Here is a 19,126-nt window from a genome sequence, read left to right as displayed (position 1 = left end):
GTTCTCTAAAAAGATAATCTCTCCTTTTTCATTTAGTTGAATATGTGATTATAAAGGACTATAATATTTCGTAAAATATTCTACTGGAAAAAAAATCTCTAACTGCCTTCAACAACCTCTCCTTGGCCTCTTGTTTACGTGGGCGACAAGGAGGGGTAGCCTATAACTGCTTGCCTTGGACCCTTGCCCATGTGGGTAGTCGGGTGGAGGGTGACCTTTGTCTTCTCCATCCACCCTGGACACCACATGGTAATCACGTGTCGGATGAAGATTGACTGATAGTGTACTCCATATCATTTATTCCCCCTAATGTGTGCTTTGAGGCTCTCGTGAGAGGGGTTCGAAGTGCGACGTTTAGTTCATATGAGACATCAAGCTTATACCCATTCGATCCATTGTTGACCTGGTGGCAGGTCTAGTTTGCTCGGCATGTCTAGTTCATTGTACCCGAGCATTATTGGTGGTGATACGTCTAGTTCAGATGGGGTTGGGTTTCTCGACCTTTACACCTCAACGAAGTTAGGGGTTGGACTTCTTGACCACCTCGTCTTTGGTGAAGACGGGTGTCAAGCTTCTCGACCTCCACGCCTCGGTGAAAGCGGGAGTCAGGTTTCCCGACATCTCTGCCTTAAGCAGAGGCAAAGGTCGGATTTCTCGACCTCCCGTCTTTGGTGGCGGTGGGGGTCGGGCTTCTTGACCTCCACACCTTAGCATAAAGCGGAGGTTAGGTTTCTTGACCTCCCCATCTTTGGCGAAGGTGGGGGTTGAGTTTCTTGACCTCTTCATCTTTAGCGTAGGCGAGGGTCAAGCTTCCCAACCACCATGCCTTGGGCAGAGGCGAGGGATAGGTTTCTTGACCTCCATACTTTGGGTGAAGGTGGGGTTTGCATCTCTTTTCTTATTATGCGGAGGCTTAGTTTCTACTCAGAGACGCCCACATCTCTTCTTCTTCTTCTTTTTTTTTTTTTAATTCATGGGCCTCTAGAGTGATGAGCTACGTTCGGCAGTGACCTACCCACTTTGAGTAAAGGAGGGGGTCGGTACTCTATCTCCCTACTTCGGACATTCTTTCCCATGTGTCTCCCGTCGTGATAGACTTACTCTTATGCAAGTCGAGTTTTTCCACTCATGAGCCTTCGACACATCTCACATTATACCTCTCATCGTGGTAAATTTCTTCTTACTAAGGTCGAGCTTTATTGACTTGTGCAACTCGAGTATTTTTTATTTTGTGCCTTCCGCCATGGTAGTGTTCTTATTACGCGAGTCGAGTTTTCTCAACTCACGTGTTTCGGGCATATTTTGCTTTATACCTCCCGTGTGATGGGTATTACGCGAGTTAGATTTTTCAGTCTTATCTGCTTCGAGCATATTTTGTCTTATGTCTCTCACCATGGTGAGTTTCTTTTAACGTAGATTAGGTTTTCCTTACTCATGTGCCTTGGGCACATTTTGTCTTGTGCCTCTCACTGTGATGGGTTGAGTTTTTTCAACTCATGCACCTTAAGCACATTTTGTCTTGTACCTCTTATCGTGATGGGTTTCTTCTGATACGGGTCAGGTTTTCCTGACTCATGCGTCTCAGACACATTTTGTCTTGTACCTCTCATCGTGACGAGTTTCTTTTAACGCATTGACACGGACTTAGCTGGTTTTGCCTAAGTCGTGCGGCACCCTTGCGCGTCCGTCCGCAAAGGTCAGCCTCCCCGAAGCCTCCCATTGTCCCTTAGGACCAACAAAAGAGAGAACGGGTTAAAGAGAACGCCTCAAACGGGATCCACAAGCAAACATGTCCGAAAAACACTTCATAGACAAAGCAAATTACAAACAGACTTTACAAGCTCTGAACAGTGGCACAACAAAGGGTAAAATGATCCATTACAGACCGAAAAGCTCTCGAGCGTGTCCACATGACACAACCTTTATTTATAAGCCTAAAGAGGCCACCAACCCAACTAAAATGGGACTATTAAGCCTTCGGCCGCCCCTTTACATTCTGTACAGGGCATGAACATGCCAACAGACACGGACAGATATAAGCATTACATCAAACACCTTGTTTAGAAGTTTGTCCGTGACATTCTCCCCCACTTATCCCTTCGACGTCCTCGTCGAAGCCTTTGTGAACACTGCAATTCTTCGCCTTTGCTGAGTCTTCAATCTTCTGCTCCAGCTGCAATGCGCCTCCTGGCTCCCAACTGCTCTTCGCTGCTGTTTCTGAGTAGTCGAACCTTTGATCCGCCATGCTGCTTCAACTCACCAATGACTCTGACTCTGGTGTGGGGTTGGCTGAGTTGTGTTGATCATTGTTGATTCTTGCGGATCCCCCAAATGAAGAAAAAAGATCATCCTTACTACGCCAGTCTCTCAAAATTTCCACATGCTGCTTGAACTGGGTGGATGCTTGTTGGAGCTTTAACGAGCATCGCCTCGCAAACTTCTGAAGTTTTGGGTCCTTCCTCCACAAAATCTGCTCATTGACTCTTCTTCCAGTTAGTTGTCACATCCAAGTAGGTTCGCATCACTTCCGCTTTCGATTGGCATTTCGTTGGGAAATGAGGCGGACAATCTACTCTCAGTAGCACTGATCACCGTTGGTGAGGATTTGACAACTATTGTCTTCCATTATCTTCGAAGGGTCTTTTAACTTGTGCAGAGCTCCTCTGCTGGATAGATAAGAGAATTGGGGTACTCGGTTTCGCCCATTCTCTTAAGAGTTGAGAAGGCAAAGGTTACTTGACTTCGCCCGTCTCCTCGAGGTTGTACTTCATGCATCGAGCTGGTTACTGGCCTTCGCCTGCTCTTTGCTTACACTTCTGAAGCACTTGAAGTGTTTGCACTCCTTGCGTTGAGTTAGCTACTGTGATTCACCTTCTCAATGCCATTGAACTTCTGGAATGCAGGAAGTTTTCACCCCAACTTGGAGTAATTCTCTGATAGATGAGGTCGCCTTTGGGATTGTACCGTCTTCTCCATCAACCCTGCCGCCTACTCCACTGAGTAGCAAAGGTACAGCACCGCGTACTGCTTGCTTCGTTCCATGGTCGTGCACTCTTGCATGACCCGAAGTCCTTCACTTACGGCTATCTTGATGAGAAACTTGTTGACACCGGTCTTACGAAGTTCCTCGGCCTCTGCCCTTCAGCCTTGTCTCGGTACTTGGAGATTGCCTCTGCATGCTCCACCTCCTCGGCCCCTTTCACGACCAAGCGCTCTCCCTCCATGAGAGCAAGGGATCAATGACTTTCACGGAAGTCCCGCCTCTGCGGTACCATGGCGCTGCCATGCCCATGGCACTACTATCTGTCGCCTCGCATCTACATCCCTTTTCTTCACAATCAGTAGATATGTCTTCGTGGCGCTCCTTTGAGTCCACCTCCATTCTAACTGATGCTTGATTTTGGGTAGCTAAGTCCCTCTGGACTTGTCGTCGCTTCCTCGCCCCTTTCGACCCCCTGCTTCAACACCTTTGTGTTTTCCAAGCAGTCCGTTTTGTCGATGGAAAGACAGACTGCAACTCCCATGCATGGCCTCTACCATCACGTTGTAGAGTTTGCACCGATTCTGTTTTCCTTAGCTTCCTTGGTAGCAACGTTCGCTTACTCGGCCTTGTCCTCTGACTTGCCGGGCTCCCTTAAGCGAATATGAACTCTGGAGCAGTCCAACTCTCCAGCTGCTTCGATCATACCTCTGCATGATCAAGTCCCTCCCATGGAACTCACTGGTACTTGCATTTGAACTTTTCCCTTAGTGGAACACAGCCCCCATATGCTGATGACCAAGGTTTTCATCCGATGCAAAATTCGATGCACGCCCGGAAGACCCGCCTCTGCGGTACCATGGCCTTCACTCCTTGAATCCATAGCCCTTCTTGCCGTCGTGTTGTTCACCGAAGTGGAGCTTCCAGTAGCTCCCGATCATACCTTCATATGATCTAGTCCCTCCCGGGACTATGTCGTGTGTGTCGCATTGCCACAAACTGTTCCACCACGATCCGCTGCACCATGTCGCCTCCTGGTGACATCTCCATTGCATTCTGATCCTTGTGGAATAAACTCGAATTGTGAACCCTCCATGTGTGGCCTCTGCCAATACATCGCAGGGTCTCCTCCACCTTCGATTTTGTTCGCTCCTTTGGCAATCGACCTTCATCCACCCACTCTTGGGTCACACCTAGATGAAGCACCGCTCTAGGACAGTCCGTCGCCTAGTAGCTCCCGAAGTCCACCGACTTCGCTGTAATTTGTGCACCATTGCCTGGATCCTGGGCCTCTGCCCCTACCAGCACAATCTCCGCTGCGCACTGCTTCCTTCATGGCAACTTGAATGGCAACACTGTGGCATATTCTTCAAGAGTACCCGCCTCTGCGTCCTCTTGCCCAAAAGCTCCCTTCGTCTTTGGCACCATGCAAGATGAGTCCACTCCGTCAGAATGGAGGACCCATTGAACAACATGATCCTGCTCTTGCCTCTACAAGAGTTCATGTCCTTGACCTCTGTCTAAGGAAAGCACTGTGCCTCTGCTCCATGTTCCAACTTCTCTGCTGGCTCCCTTCATGCGGCTTGGGTACTTCGCCAAGTTACACCCAAGTTGCTCCGCTCCTCGTTTTTGCATTGAGTCGATGGTGGCCCTCGCGCCCACCATTCCACGGGTCAGCCCTCCCTTGAGTCCGATCTCCATATCGACTCTAAGTGTGCCTTCATTTAAGTTGCTTCAGGTCGCTCCCCCATTTGATCTCGCAATGCATCCACCCATGCATTCTCTCGAGCGAGATCATGTGACAACTCCTCGCTGCTTGCTCGGTCCATTGAGCTTCGTGGAGTTGTTGTTTGTGAGGTACTCCTCCTCAACATGTGAAGTCCGTCTCACATGATTCTCCCTCTGGAGAGCCAAGACTTATCCCTCCTGGATAACTGTCCCGTTGGAGCAATATCTCTCTTCGTTTCGGAGACCACCATCCCCTTGGACTACTCCGATCTGCTGAACAAACTGTGCATTGTTCTGCCTCTTGCAAACGCACTTGCTAGATTGCGCCTTCACGTCAATACAGCCACCGTTGCACCCCTCAAGGCTTAGCAACATGCTGAACTCGTTGCACACTTCAGCCTCCTCCGGACGTATCTTTCGCATGCCGAAGAGAAAGTTTCAATGCTCCATGGCGCCGAGTCTCGACCGCCTTGGGATGGCCACGAACAATCCATCGTCCGCATACAAGCCCATGCATGAGTACCGAATTCTTCGAGTTAGCAATTCCCCTCACCTCTGTGAGCTTTGCACAACTCTTTCGGTCGCTGAGCAACTCATTCCACTTTGCATGGTCTCGTTCTTTTGCCAAGCGCCTCGCTTGCCTTGAGCACCATCAAGTAAAGTTGTCAACGTTGAGCCGAAGCTCAAACTCAGCCATCCCAACCTTTGTGCGCTCCGCATTCTTCCAAGCTTGCCTGTTCTCGTGGTGCCTCTTGCGCGAAGGGTTGGTCATTCCTCTGAATGCCAATGTTAGATGCCCGCTCCTCTGAGCGACTCTTTTCCCTACATCTCCATGCCCGTTTTCCCTCAAACGGTCGCGCGTTGCTGACTGCCCTCAACGCAGCCCCGCTAGGTCCCCCACGTTTGCATGTCAAGTGTTTCTATGAGTGCTTGTCCCGCTCTGATACCAAATGACACGGACTTAGCTGGTTTTGCCTAAGTCGTGCGGCACCCTTGCGCGTCCGTCCGCAAAGGTCAACCTCCCCGAAGCCTCCCATTGTCCCTTAGGACCAACAAAAGAGAGAACGGGTTAAAGAGAACGCCTCAAACGGGATCCACAAGCAAACATGTCCGAAAAACACTTCATAGACAAAGCAAATTACAAACAGACTTTACAAGCTCTGAACAGTGGCACAACAAAGGGTAAAATGGTCCATTACAGACCGAAAAGCTCTCGAGCGTGTCCACATGACACAACCTTTATTTACAAGCCTAAAGAGGCCACCAACCCAACTAAAATGGGACTATTAAGCCTTCGGCCGCCCCTTTACATTCTGTACAGGGCATGAACATGCCAACAGACACGGACAGATATAAGCATTACATCAAACACCTTGTTTAGAAGTTTGTCAGTGACAGCATGTCATGTTTTCTCAGCTCATGCACTTCAAACATATTTTGTCTTATGTTTCTTATCGTGAGGAGCTTCTTTTAACGCGGGTGCATATTCCCTCACAAAATAGTTAGAATATTATTTGGTCACACCCAATTGGTCTTTAGTGAATTAATTCAAATTATTAATTATAATATTTTTAAATAGATTTATATTATTTAAAAAAATTCAAGTATATTAAAAAACATTGTGACTGATATATAATTCTTCATATTTGATTATTTTTGTTTCTAAACAAATAGGCTTATTTTTTTTATACGAACGGATTTCTATTGGGTTTTGGGTACATTTGTATTTTTAATAGATTATAGTGTTTTGATGAAAAATATTAACAATAATTTGATGAAAAGTATAATAGATTATACTGTAATCTTATTTTAAAATAAGTGATATCGTAAATTTTATATATGTGGATTAGACTGATCCATAACATAACAACAATAATTCATTATAAGTTATATTGTCAATGAGATTATGATAAATAAAAATCATCTTTTGAGAAATATGAAAATTAAAAAATATCTTAAAATAAAAAAAACTCTTTTTTTCTTGGAATTAACTCAAATTTCAAAAGGGCGAATATATAAATATATAAATATAAATATAAATATAAATAAATAAATAAATAAATAAATAAATAAATATATATATATATATATATATTCGCCCTTTTGAAAGAGTAGTCAAATCAAAGTAAAGGGTGGGAAAATGAGTCCCCCTTTTTTGGCATGAAATCGGGCTCTCGCTTTATGCGTTGCCATATCCCTTCTTTCCTGAGAAGCTCAGAAGCATATAATTGTCAGAGTGCTGCAAAGTGTCATGTCATGTCACTGTGAAAATATTTCCACTCTTCGAAGAAAACAACAACACATTTCTCCTCAGATATGGTCTTTGTAACTTTCCAGCTTTTCATTAACTTATTCTATTTGCTCTTTTTTAATGGAATCTTAAAGCTGCTACTTAGCAACACATTGATATTTTATATTATCTTTAAAAGGAAGCTTCTGAATGCATGGAATGGGATCAATTGAAAAGCTTCATGAGGTTGTATGATTCAACAATGCAAATCATCCATTACGAAACAAGTATACTAATTTCCTGGTGACAAACATGTCACTCAAATATATATTTTCTTTCTTTTTTTATAATGATTTCAACTAAATATTAGCTCACTCATGAAAGATGATGAATTGAAGTTTAATATCTCATATAAAAATTTTGACTATGGATAATCAAACCTCACTAATTTAATCGAGAAAGATTTTGACTATGATATACTCTGTCTTCAATGTTTATCTTTAAAAAAATGAAAAAAAAAATTCTCATTTGACAAACTAAAAAGAATTGGCAATCACCATCTACTTATTATTAAGATCTCAATGATGTGTTGTTTCTAAGCCTGTTTGTTTGAAGTCAGAAATGAAGTAGACTCTCATGCACAGGGTATATATCTCAGAATCATATCCCAGCCTTGGTATGCAAAGTCTACACCATGTCATATCCATGATTACAAGCATAGCTTGTCTCATGATCATGTCAATGTGCATGCAGATATAAGTCATCTCTAATAGCACCACAAGCTGACAAAGCCAACATACAGGAGGCAAGCAACAGTGTATAGTCCAATAGACACCAGATAAAAGTTGAGAATGGTAGAACAACTGATGGTCAAAGTAAATGAAAGTTAGACCAAAGTTCATTTGCTTAATTCATCAGCAGAAATATAATTCCAAACCCATCTTGGGAGAGGAGATGAAAGACTATGATCTGGTCTTGCTAGCCCTGAACTTTTGAGATCACAACTTAATAGCCTCCAAATTAGACTGTTTGTTTTTTGACAGGAGAAAGGACAGCAAGTGCAGCAATTTCTTGAGACTGCCACATAGAGAAGCATGCTTCCAAAAGCTTTTGTTTCACATCATCAGGGTAGCTTGAGCCCACTTGCAGTAGTTTCCAGGTTGGCCTTCCACACACACTTTATGATCACCTAACCTACATTGCATGTCAACGAAAAGAAATTGGCCATGTCAATAAAGTTGAGGAACCAACTCATGATTCATAATAAAGGAAGGTAGAAAAATCAACACAATATCTCTGTCAATGAACTACCACCTACTAGTTTGACAGCGACAAAGTACATGAGAAAGTGCAGATGACCATTCGATTGTCCATAGATTTGCTACTTCGAAGTTGCAAAGCTAATTGGTTTCAGACAGAAAGCTTTGGCTTCATGGAATGGTTGCTATTTCCTGACTAGGTGATTAGGGTACAAACTTGTGGAGACAACAATACTATTTGCAGGAGCTGGACTAGTATGTCCATTTGATCCTCCCTAGATCCAATATTGGCAGCATCTTCATGTTTTCTCTTTTAAGAGCTAATTGATCCCAATAACATACAGTTAGGTGCAAAGGCATAATTAACACCCAATTTGTTGGACTATCTTGATGGAGAACCGATCTGTAAAACTTTCATGAGTCTTCCACTGTTTAGCCAAAGAGCAAGATTAAAAAAGAAAAACAATATCTTCAATCGGTTACTTGTTATGTGACAATGTTACAAGAAAAAGTAGCTATCAAAGATGTATCACAAACCTAATACAAAAATGCATCAATCGGTGTTTACTTTAAAGTTACATAGTTGATTGCTTCTGCCTGAAAGCTAATTATATAAAGTTAAGCTCTGGCGAAAAAGACAATAGCATGAATAATAAAGAAGCATGAAACTCATGTTCCACATAATTTTCTCTAAACCCTTGCTTCTTTACCACTAGTACCAGATTGTGGAACTCACTGTCTTCTATTTGTTAGTTCACTTTTCCTCCACCTGTATATGCCAATTTAAAATTTCTTGCTGGATATCAGAACAAGGAATTTTATTCCCTTCAGAACTACATAAATTATATCGACTCTTCAACCAAACCCCCTTGAGAGGATCTACATGAAATAATCAAATGTATTGATGCTTCAATGAATGCAATTTTCAAGAGAATTAGCTTCACACATGCTGCATTATCTCATAAGCTACAGATAATCTGAAGCCACATGCTGAAGAGAATGAATCTAATGGCTTACCCACCGCAATTTTCTTGACCCTCCCTTTTCAAAAAAGGAAAAAAGAAACTCAAGAGAAAACTCATCCTAGTTCAGAATTCATACCATCAAACATCTGCAAACACATTATTCCAAATAAAAAAGCTATATCTAAACTTATTATGCTGATTTTGCTGAAAATGAATTATCAAAAAGAAATAAAATTAAAGGATCTAATTATAACAATAATTGGGTCAAACAAACCCAAATAATATAATGTGTATTTTTTGTTCTAATGATGAAGAGCAAATTAATAACAGCTCTGATGAAGAAGAAAGCGAGAAAGATGCCAGCTTTATACCTCAGATCTTGATGATCTTGGCAGCTCTGATTAAAGGGTTGGCCTTGGCGATTTCCTCCCTCCCCGCGGCCTTGTAATCGAAGGAGCATTCATGGGCATCGGAGTAGCGGTGGCGACCGCAGAAGAGGTCGCCGCACCGGCACCGGAACCCGGTGAGACCGACCTTTTTGCGGCAAGTGGAACACCTTTTACTGAATCTTACAGGAGTATGTGACTCCTCGTCTGGCTTCGACGACTCCGACTCCTCGTCAAGCTTCGAGGAGGAAGAAGCCGTGAATGTCATCGCAGGAGCCGGGATCTCCGGCCTCTCGCGCCTCTCAGTGGTGGATTCCTCGCACGATTTCAGGAGACCGGTGGAAGATGGGGGTGGTGGTGGTGATGATGATGATGATGATGGGGGAGAGGGTGGCGAAGCAGAAGGGGAAGAGGAGGAGGAGGCCTTAAAGATCTCCGCCTCATCTTTGTCAAGATTACAGCTTTCTCGAGCCATTGAGAAATTCTCGAAAGATATCCGATCCACCACCGAGAAATCAAACTTGTCAATAAGCGAACATCAAAGAAGTACGAATCAACGCCAGAAAATTCCACAGATCAGTGAAAAAGGAAATCAACGAAGAAAAATAGGATTGTTTGGTCGGATCGCAGAGAAGAAACCAGAGGAAACGAGACCGATGAACAGCGACCCGAACCCGAAATCAGGACGAAAGGATAAAAAATTTCCACATGCTTCCAAGAAATCGAAGCTGGAGAACGTCTAAACTTGTAGACGCCGATCGAGCTCGATCGATCGGAGCGAGAAATCAGAGGAATGGCGAGAGGATGGGTCGAAACAGGGGCCAAGGAATGGTAAAGGTTGCATCTTCGAACGCGGTGCCAAAAAAATCCTAATAAACAATTACTCCAAAATATTATATATATATATATATATATATATATATCTTTAAACACAAACAATATATATGGTAGCGTTGGGACTGACATGGCTGAATCGGAGCCACCCATCACTGAGTGGAGCTTGTGATCTTGGTGTGCTCATTTGCTCCATCAGCCATCCTTTCTGACCCAACGCCCACCCCCCCACATGACACACCAAACCAAATCACAATTGGCGTGTGAGATTGCAAGTGATGCCCATCCGTTGGATCAGGATCCAACGGTTGTGTCCTCCGTGATATTATCAACACCAGCAGTGTTCCCTCTTCTTTTATGTTTTCCCCTTTCTTCTCCCTGTTTACTTTTTGTACTACATTTGGAAGGACCCTCTCTACCTTTTCCAGGAGCAAAAGGTCTTCTGCCTCTGGATTCCAAGCTGCATTATGAAGACGAGAGAAACATAATTAGTTTTGGAAGACAACAATTATGTTTCATGTCCTTTTTTTTTTTCTGAGAATCTTTATATATATAATGCCTGTTCATCCTCGTCCACCAGCGTTTCTGAGAGTCGTAGGAGATGCACGTTCATGCATTTCCTGTCCATCCTCGTCCACCAGCGACTCTGCTTTTACGTTTCTGACTCGACTGGTCTTTCCCTGCCGAAGGTACGAAGAAGAAGAAGACGGAAGAGATGGAAGACATCATCACCTTCTCCAATATTTATTTCACTCCCACCTCCTCCAGAAAGGAAAGAATACATTTTGACCCTACTGCTAGTATTATATACGATCAAGAAGACTTCTCCTCCTTGTCTGGATGGTATATGTGTTCTTGATCACTTCCTCCATGACCCGATCCGGTCGAGGTCTTCCGACACCGCCTTCATCCTCGGCCTCACGTCCGGGTCCGTCTCCGTGCACGCCAGCGCCACGTGGAACGCCGCCACGACCTCCTCCCTCGCGCGCACATCCTGCAGCAAAGCCGGGTCCACCAGCTCCGACGGCGGCCTCGCCTCCTCGAACCCCTTCCTAACCCACTTCACTAGCCCCGCCACCTGCTCCGCCGAAGAGGACGGCATCTCCGGCTGCTTACCGGTCAGTATCTCCAGCAGCACGACGCCGAAGGAGTACACGTCGGACTTGTGCGTCGGGTGGCCCGTAGCGCGACTCTCGGGGGCGCGGTAGGGGTTGGGGCGGTCGAGGAGGGTGGGTTGGACGGAGGACGGCACCGGTCCGAAGAGGCCGGCGGTGGAGGAGTAGGAGGGGGCCGAGGTGGGGTTGGTGGCGGCGGAGGAGGTGAGGGGGAGGAGACGGAGGAGGCCGAAGTCGGAGATGTAAGGGTTGAAGTCGGCGTCGAGGAGGATGTTGGAGGGCTTGAGATCGCCGTGGACGAGCTTGCGGGGGCTACAGTCGTGGAGGTGGGCGAGGCCGCGGGCGGCGCCCCTGACGATGCGCAGCCGCACCGCCCACGACAAATTCGGCTGCCCCGTCCGGCCTGCACTCACACACACAGCCAATACTCGAGTCAGTGGAGCAGCACAAGATTGATATTATAAAAGTAGCTATAACGCATTATCTATTTCTAATTAACTCCCACAGATGCTGTATTGGATCGGAGGTGTACTGTCCGCCGCCTTACGATTTGTGCCTGGAGGTGACACAATAATTTATTGCATCCAGATTCGTGCATATGGGCAATTCAATCGCGTTCCCCCGCCTTAAGATCCGTGTGGAGGAGAAGCTATAGTGTCTAATAGCTACTTAATACAGTTTAATTATGATGGGAGGGAGAGAGAGAGAGAGAGAGAGATGGCGGGGAGATGCTACTGACCGCGAAGAACGACGGCGAGATTGCCGTTGGAGATGAAGTCGGTGATGAGCAGCTTCTCGTCAGGCGCCCAGTAGAAGGCACGCAGCCGCACCACATTGGGGTGCCGCACCCGCCCCATCGCCCTCACCTCCGCCGCGAACTCCTTGTACTTTCCGCCAACGCCCTCTCCCAGCCTTCTCACCGCCACCGCCATCCCATCCCCCACCACCACCTTGTACACGATGCCCTTCCCCCCCTTCCCCAGCACGTACGCCGACGCCCGAAGCAGCTCCTCCAGCTCCACCTTGAAACCCTTGTCCATCGCCACCAGCTCCCCCTCGACGCCTCCCCCCTGATCATCCTCCTCTTCCGAGGACGACGTGCCATCCTTCTTCTCAGCCATCGCCGCCCCGCACGGAAACAAGCACCACCGCCGGCCAAGTCCTGCGCCGCCGTGGCCCAGCTTCGCTCGGCCTTTCTGTTGATTTTTCACCTTCCAGTACGCGCACACCAGCACCAGCCCCACCAGCGCCACCCCGGCCGCGTCCGCCACCGAGATCACCGCGATCAGCCCTGCCTTCATTCCCCTTCGGCCCTCCTCCTCCTCCGCCGCTGAGGGCGCCCCTACCGGCCCCTCGCAGGTGATCGTGAGCGGGAACCCGCACAGCCCCGGGTTGTCGAGGAACGCCGTCGGGTACTGGTTAGCCAGCGACCCCGCCCCGGGAATCTCCCCAGAGAGGTTGTTGTAGCGCAGGTCAAGGATGACTGTCGACGGCAGGTTCCCTAGCTCGCTGGGGATCGCGCCGGAGAGACGGTTGCGCGAGAGGTTGAGCGTGCCGCCGAGGGAGTCGAGCTCGCCAAGGTCCGGCGGGATAGGCCCCTCGAACTCGTTGGAAGAGAGGTCAAGCTGGACGAGCTTCGACATCTCCGCCCAGACCCCGGCGGGGATTTCGCCGGAAAATCGGTTCTCCTCTAGCAGCAAGTGCTGGAGCTGGCGGCAGCCGCGCAACTCCAGCGGAAGCGGTCCTGAGAAGGCGTTCTCGGAGAGGTCGAGGATCTGGAGACGTGGCACGACGCAGGCGGCAGCGGGGAAGGGGCCGGAGAGGAAGTTGTCGTAGAGGAAGAGCGAGCGGAGGGAGTAGGCGTCGAAGAGCTGGGGCGGGATGGTGCCAGAGAGGCGGTTGCCGTGGAGGTTGAGGCGGCGGAGAAAAGGAAGCGCGCCAAGCTCGGGGGGGATGTAGCCGGTGAGGTTCTTGCCGGAGACGGAGACGCCGACGACGCGGGGGTGGATGAAGCCGGTGAAATTGACGCAGGAGACGCCCGGCCACCGGCAGGGGTCCTCGTCTTCCTCGCTCCACCCCGCGAGGAACGCCCACGGGTCGTCGGACACCGCAGCCTTGAAGGCGAGAAGGGAGACCCCGTCGGACGACAATGCCGGGCATCTCCTCGCCACATGAATTATATGAACTACCCAAAAAATGACGGTGAAGAGATACCTCCTCCTCCTCATCTAATCTCAGTGTATTCAATTCTCTGCTGCTGCTGCTCCGACGAAGTGGCGATAGGACAGGGTGGAGAAGAAGAGTTGCATACATATTCTTAAGCCATCGATGGTTGTGGTACGCGTGGGAGCAAAGGGGAGTCTCAGGAAAGCAAAGGTTACGAAGGAAGAGGAGGGTGGGGCATGGTTTGGTGTTGTAATTAAGGAGACCACGAGAAGAGGAGCGGAGAGTAGTCGGGTGGAGACGGTGTGAAATCTTTACCTTGGGCTCTACTTTTTTGGATGTTAAAGTGATGGTACTTTTTCCAGTTTCCTGCGATCCCGCGGGATACTTTTGTTAGTGCCTCGCTTTCCTTGCGGTGCTGTTCATGGAGTAAAGATCACGTTTCCATGTTAAAGTAATGTCATGGCCGGAGACGCTTGTCTTCTCCGTGATCTGTGTAGCTCTCATTAGCATCATGAGCCATCATCCATTACCGGTGGAGCATGTAAAGTTGGCTTTCCAACTCTTCTTGAGTTGGTGTAGGCTATATAGTTTACAATACATTAGTGTTCCAACTTAGAGCAGAAAGTAGAGGAAATAACATGGGCGTACCTGTGTTGGTGCTTCTGAATCCACGCAATCCATTCTGAATCATCTACTGCAGCAAGGTTGAACGGATGGTAACATCTGCATCCAGGAAACAACTGCATCAGAACACGGTATCCGAAGATGATCAGGCTGGTCGACCATGGCATAATGCTAAGACATGAACATCAATTTGAGGACAACAGACAAGAAAATGGCATCCAGCTTCTTTCTGACTTCTACATGAGACTGTGTTGCGCTTCAACAAGAATGGCTGATCATAAAATGAGTAAATTCATGGACAGTTTGATAGTAACGGCCGGCCATTTAATGCTGCAGGTTTCTTGTTCTCGTGCATGAATGAAAGACTAACAAAATCTTATCAGAATTCAACAACTCGTCCAGATTATATGCATGCTAAGCTGCTGCCAGGGCTCGCTCAATCAACTACCCACCCAACATAAAGTTGACAAAACAAAAGGCTGGTCATTCAAGCAGCTGGAGACACACCCCTCCATAAAGTTGACAAAGCAAAAGGCTGGGCCATTCAGGCTGCTGGTTCGTCTTGCCGTTTCTTGCTAACAGGGGGGTTTGGACCACAGGATGATACTTGTAATGAAGCTCAACAACATCATCTCCAGAGAGCTTCTTCCAACCATCAGTCCCAGCATGGTAAACTGTACTAAAAGCACCAGTGTCTCAAATGGAAATGAGGCTGAAATCTAGTATAGAATGACAAGATAGAAGCAGTATCAGAATTTCAGTGGCAAAGATCATGGAATAACTAGTTAATGTCATTTTACCATATGTGAAATGTAGCACAATCAAATGATATTTGGGATTTGATAAAGATAGTTTCATCAGATAAAGTTGATCCACTTGTCTGTACCATTCAATGTAACCAAGGAAACCCTTATCAACAGATGGTGACAATGATAGGAAATAATAATGCAACAAGATAGTAAATCTCTAACAAATAAGCTTAGTTAAAAACAGAATCACCAAAAATAGATCAAGTCCATTGACAGAATTTAGAAAATACTTGTGTCTTGAAGATGTACCACTGGCCACTCCACCACTAGCACCATCACAAAAAGTTGCACGATAAATGGTCCACTGTGCCAGTTCTGCAGCTTCCTGGATTGTCATGTCATAACGATGTCTAAATATTAAATAAACAAAATTTAACTGAGCTTAAACAACCATGAAAATAAAATGCCTACCCATTATCCAGAACACCATAAGCATATGGACTTCCTGGGCCAACTTAAAAGTGTGTTCCCTTGAGCCTTCCACCTTAACTGTCAACATAGTACAATCCAGGCCTCTAAAATCAAAGAGAACCAGGAATACAGCTTAAGTGGAAACAGGAGAAAGAAACAAACAACTAGCTTACACCTTTTCGTTCCATCCAGCAGTCATGGTCCCTACTGAAGGGCCCATTCCGCGATAAGAGTTCAGTACCCATTCCTCAATGAAGAGTAAAGAATGTTTGCTAATAGCTTTGAAGCACCTGCAACTGAGATCATTCTCATGTTTGCCAGTTCATGTACGCATCACTTCACAGGATGAAAATGATGACCATTAAAAGATTTAATGAATTATAACCCAAAATTTCAATAGTCATGGACAAATAACAGCATAACTAAGGTAGAAATCACAATTGTATAAACAGACTATCAAATGTACAATGTAGACAAATATGTGTGGACAGGTAACAGCAATGCCTTGATACCTTCATTCCTGTGCCAGAATTGGCAATCTGCAACACCTCCAGCAATTGTACCGAGCATACATGGATTGATCTCGATTATTTTCATCACACTCTGAGAAGGCGCAGATGAAAGAGACAAAAAGTTAAAAAGGTACAGTAAGAAAACTCGTCAAGTGAACAATGTTTGTTAAGCACCTTGGTACTCGTCCAATTGATCACTCACTTTAAGCATGTTGACAAGAAGTCATAGTCCCACCAAGGAATAAATGATATGTTTAAGCATGTCTTATATACATAATGTCGAGCAACAGTCAAATTAGAAGTTCCTGAAAAGAGACAAGGCAAAAGCTTATAGTGATGTCTAGGAATGATCTATCAAACTAATCTGTGCCACAGGAAGATACTGAAAGTAATGTACAAGTACATCATGACGCAAAATATTAGGTGTTGGTTCTTTTTCACTTTGCATTTATGATAAAAATGTAGATTATCTCAATCATGTTATAAAAAATGTTCACCAACATTTACATGTATGTGGCAGTACCCAGAAACTCCAACTGCAGGATGGAAAGTCTGAGCCCACCCAAACTCGCAAGAGTTCTTTAGATTAGCTCTGAGACATTCTAAATATGCCATAACTCATAAAACCTAACTTTGGTAAATAGTTGGTAGGTATGCTATAAAAGAGAATAGTTGTGTCTAGACCAATAAGTTATAAGAACTAATGGAAATTATCAGGCCAAGGGCCTGTATTCATCCTGATTCTCATCCTAACTTTCTCCTCTTCTTTGGAACTTTTTATTCTATTAGTTCTCTATCATTTTCTCACAGTTAAATGAGTTTCTGGCCATAATTGTCATGAAAACAATAAAAAGATTGGCTGGTATAATACCAGGCCTATGCTAGGCTGCAGCAGGTTGCACAGATTGGAGCGTGGTGATCCACAAAGCAATTGGGGAGTGCAGGGAGGCAATAATGGAGTGGATGATGGAAGTGGAGTGGTAGGGGATGAAGGCAATGCCAATTATCGAAAATTAAGGGACTGGTCCAATTTAATATATACAAACTAGCCCATGAGCTTCACAACAAACAAAAAAGGAAAAAATGTAGAAAATAGAAAATGTAAATAAAACATTAAGAAGAGGAATAAGGATCATGTTAAGAACATGACCGATGGGTCAGAAATCAATTTCTTCAGCATTCCATATTAAGCTTATGGTGAACTCTAATTCATACACTAGTAATGACTCTTCACATGAAAATTCATTAAACAATAATCAGCTCAATGAGGAATGCTAGAAAATCTGAAGTCCTTCAAAATTAAACATATAAAAAGCATGTATCAGAATATGCAAAATTTCCACACCAAAACTCACCCAAGACAAATTTAAATAACACGTGCAGCAAACTTTGAAAAATACTAAGCATGAGAAAGAAGTAAATTCTCCTCAGACTAAAACTCCAATAACGAGAATGAGTTGATGGATCCAAACAGTGACATAGAACTTGCCAACTTTGCGCCCATCATGAAAAGGCAAAGCATAGGCAATTGTGGGCACACATGGAAACATTCACAAACATCATTGTCCGCTCACACAGTTGTATATTTCATGCCAGTTCTTCATCAGCACAGAATATACGCAGACAACACAATACCTGTCTATAACTCAATTAGTCATCTTAATGGTATTATGTGAAATATCAATGTCAAATAAGCTAGTTTCTATGTCAACCATGCAGCAATAATCATATACTAGCTTACATAAGGACAACTCATACATTGACCTTAGTTTCCTTTTATTTCTCAAAATGAAGTTCCATCTTTCAGTCAGCTTGGTCATGGAAGAATGCATTTTTTTCACTCCTTGGGGGTTACAGTTTCTTTGTGTTTAAGGTAGAACATCTACATGCAAGTTAATGCACTCACTTCAGAAAAGTTTACTGAAGAAAGACAGCTAAAGAAGATCAAAATCAGAGTTAACATAATATCATATTTTATGGGCTCATCTATACGAACAAAAAGTATGATTTACAATCTCTGATATTGCAATTTTTATCTTTGTCCAATTTTTTTTTTCCGTTCATACAGACATAATTCCATGCATTTAGCAATACCATATACCACCTTTCTTCCAAGTTGACACACTGACCAGAAGTAACTAAATTCATATTCTGTAAACAGTAAGGTAGACCACCCAAATGGCCAACTGTGTTCATCTCCAGATAGCACAACCATATTTTCCCAGATGCTAGGTCGGCATAAACAACAATGACAACAAAAAAAAAAAAGAAAGGAAAAGGCATGCAATTAGCATCCAATACACTAAGTGCTTACAAATATATCGTCGCATGCTAGCGCGAGAATCGGAGGCGACAATGACGCCTTCCTTTGAGAACGAAGAAGACCGTGGTCGTCCCCTTCACTGGCTTCACCATTTGGATCGCTTCCATCTGATACAGCCAATAGAAAAGATGCAATATAACAATAGAGCAATAATCTCAACAATGGGAGCGCCACCAAGAAGAAAGCTAACCGACCCATCATGGACACACATCAGAACAGGCCGGTAGCTGAAAAGAAAGGGGGTGCGAAGAGGTCGTCGCTGAGATCGTCGACGGTGCGCCCAGGCAACGAGGGAAACGATCGACGACCACTCAAATCGTGCTTCGTGATAAACGAGATACGATAAAGACAGAGAATATGCATCGGAAGCAGCGACATGAAACCCTAGATGGGAAAGAGGAGGAGCCAAACGAGGGGGGATTGGCTGAGAGGGAAGGCAGAAAAGATCCGACCCGTACCGCAGAGTGCGTAAACATGGTTAACGAGCCTATCGGGTCTCCGCCCTTGTTAGAGTTAGACCGCACTGTTTGCTCCTGATAACTTTTGGATTCGAATAATCCGTTAACCCGACCCATTTTGTCCATCAGAAAGGCTCTTCGGATCGGTTTGTATCCTCGGTCTACATCCGATAGCTCACCAAAGAGAGCGCAGTATACAATGTATGTGACTGTTTAATTTACAGGAATTTACGATCTGGATTCAATAATTCTATAAAATGCGAACCAGTCAATATTTATCTCAATAAATCTGTGTAATCCTCATAGAACAGAAGGCGGCATTTGAC

At 45.2% G+C, this 19,126-nt stretch overlaps 2 protein-coding genes across 16 annotated transcripts; both read right to left on the bottom strand.

Moving 5' to 3' along the window:
- Nucleotides 1–7,735: 7,735 nt before the first annotated feature.
- LOC103989327 (receptor protein kinase-like protein ZAR1) lies at nucleotides 7,736–18,807 on the bottom strand. Of its 15 annotated transcripts, none has more exons than XM_065188756.1 (11): nucleotides 18,537–18,807; nucleotides 18,334–18,449; nucleotides 16,194–16,324; nucleotides 15,508–16,110; nucleotides 15,327–15,421; nucleotides 15,088–15,167; nucleotides 14,795–15,006; nucleotides 14,312–14,386; nucleotides 12,237–14,243; nucleotides 9,534–11,900; nucleotides 7,736–8,132 (listed from the first exon to the last, which is right to left on the bottom strand). In XM_065188756.1, exons 9-10 carry the CDS (start codon nucleotides 13,723–13,725, stop codon nucleotides 11,242–11,244), a joined length of 2,148 nt encoding a protein of 715 aa, XP_065044828.1. In that variant the 5' UTR covers nucleotides 13,726–14,243; nucleotides 14,312–14,386; nucleotides 14,795–15,006; nucleotides 15,088–15,167; nucleotides 15,327–15,421; nucleotides 15,508–16,110; nucleotides 16,194–16,324; nucleotides 18,334–18,449; nucleotides 18,537–18,807; the 3' UTR covers nucleotides 7,736–8,132; nucleotides 9,534–11,241. The 15 variants fall into 15 exon arrangements, with proteins under 15 accessions (XP_065044828.1, XP_065044841.1, XP_065044842.1 ...); XM_065188769.1 differs by having other exon boundaries at nucleotides 14,795–15,421; nucleotides 15,508–15,585; nucleotides 15,683–15,803; nucleotides 16,020–16,110; XM_065188770.1 differs by having other exon boundaries at nucleotides 14,795–15,421; nucleotides 15,508–15,585; nucleotides 15,683–15,797; nucleotides 16,020–16,110.
- LOC135677539 (zinc finger AN1 domain-containing stress-associated protein 15-like) lies at nucleotides 9,535–10,023 on the bottom strand. The gene has a single exon (XM_065189900.1). The coding sequence runs from the start codon at nucleotides 10,021–10,023 to the stop codon at nucleotides 9,535–9,537; it is 489 nt and encodes a 162-aa protein (XP_065045972.1).
- Nucleotides 18,808–19,126: the final 319 nt, after the last annotated feature.

This window comes from Musa acuminata, chromosome BXJ1-6 (assembly GCF_036884655.1).
Source record: "Musa acuminata AAA Group cultivar baxijiao chromosome BXJ1-6, Cavendish_Baxijiao_AAA, whole genome shotgun sequence".
Taxonomy (NCBI): domain Eukaryota; kingdom Viridiplantae; phylum Streptophyta; class Magnoliopsida; order Zingiberales; family Musaceae; genus Musa; species Musa acuminata.
The sequence above is the reverse complement of the archived record's forward strand: the minus strand, read 5'-3'. Positions and strand labels throughout refer to the sequence as shown.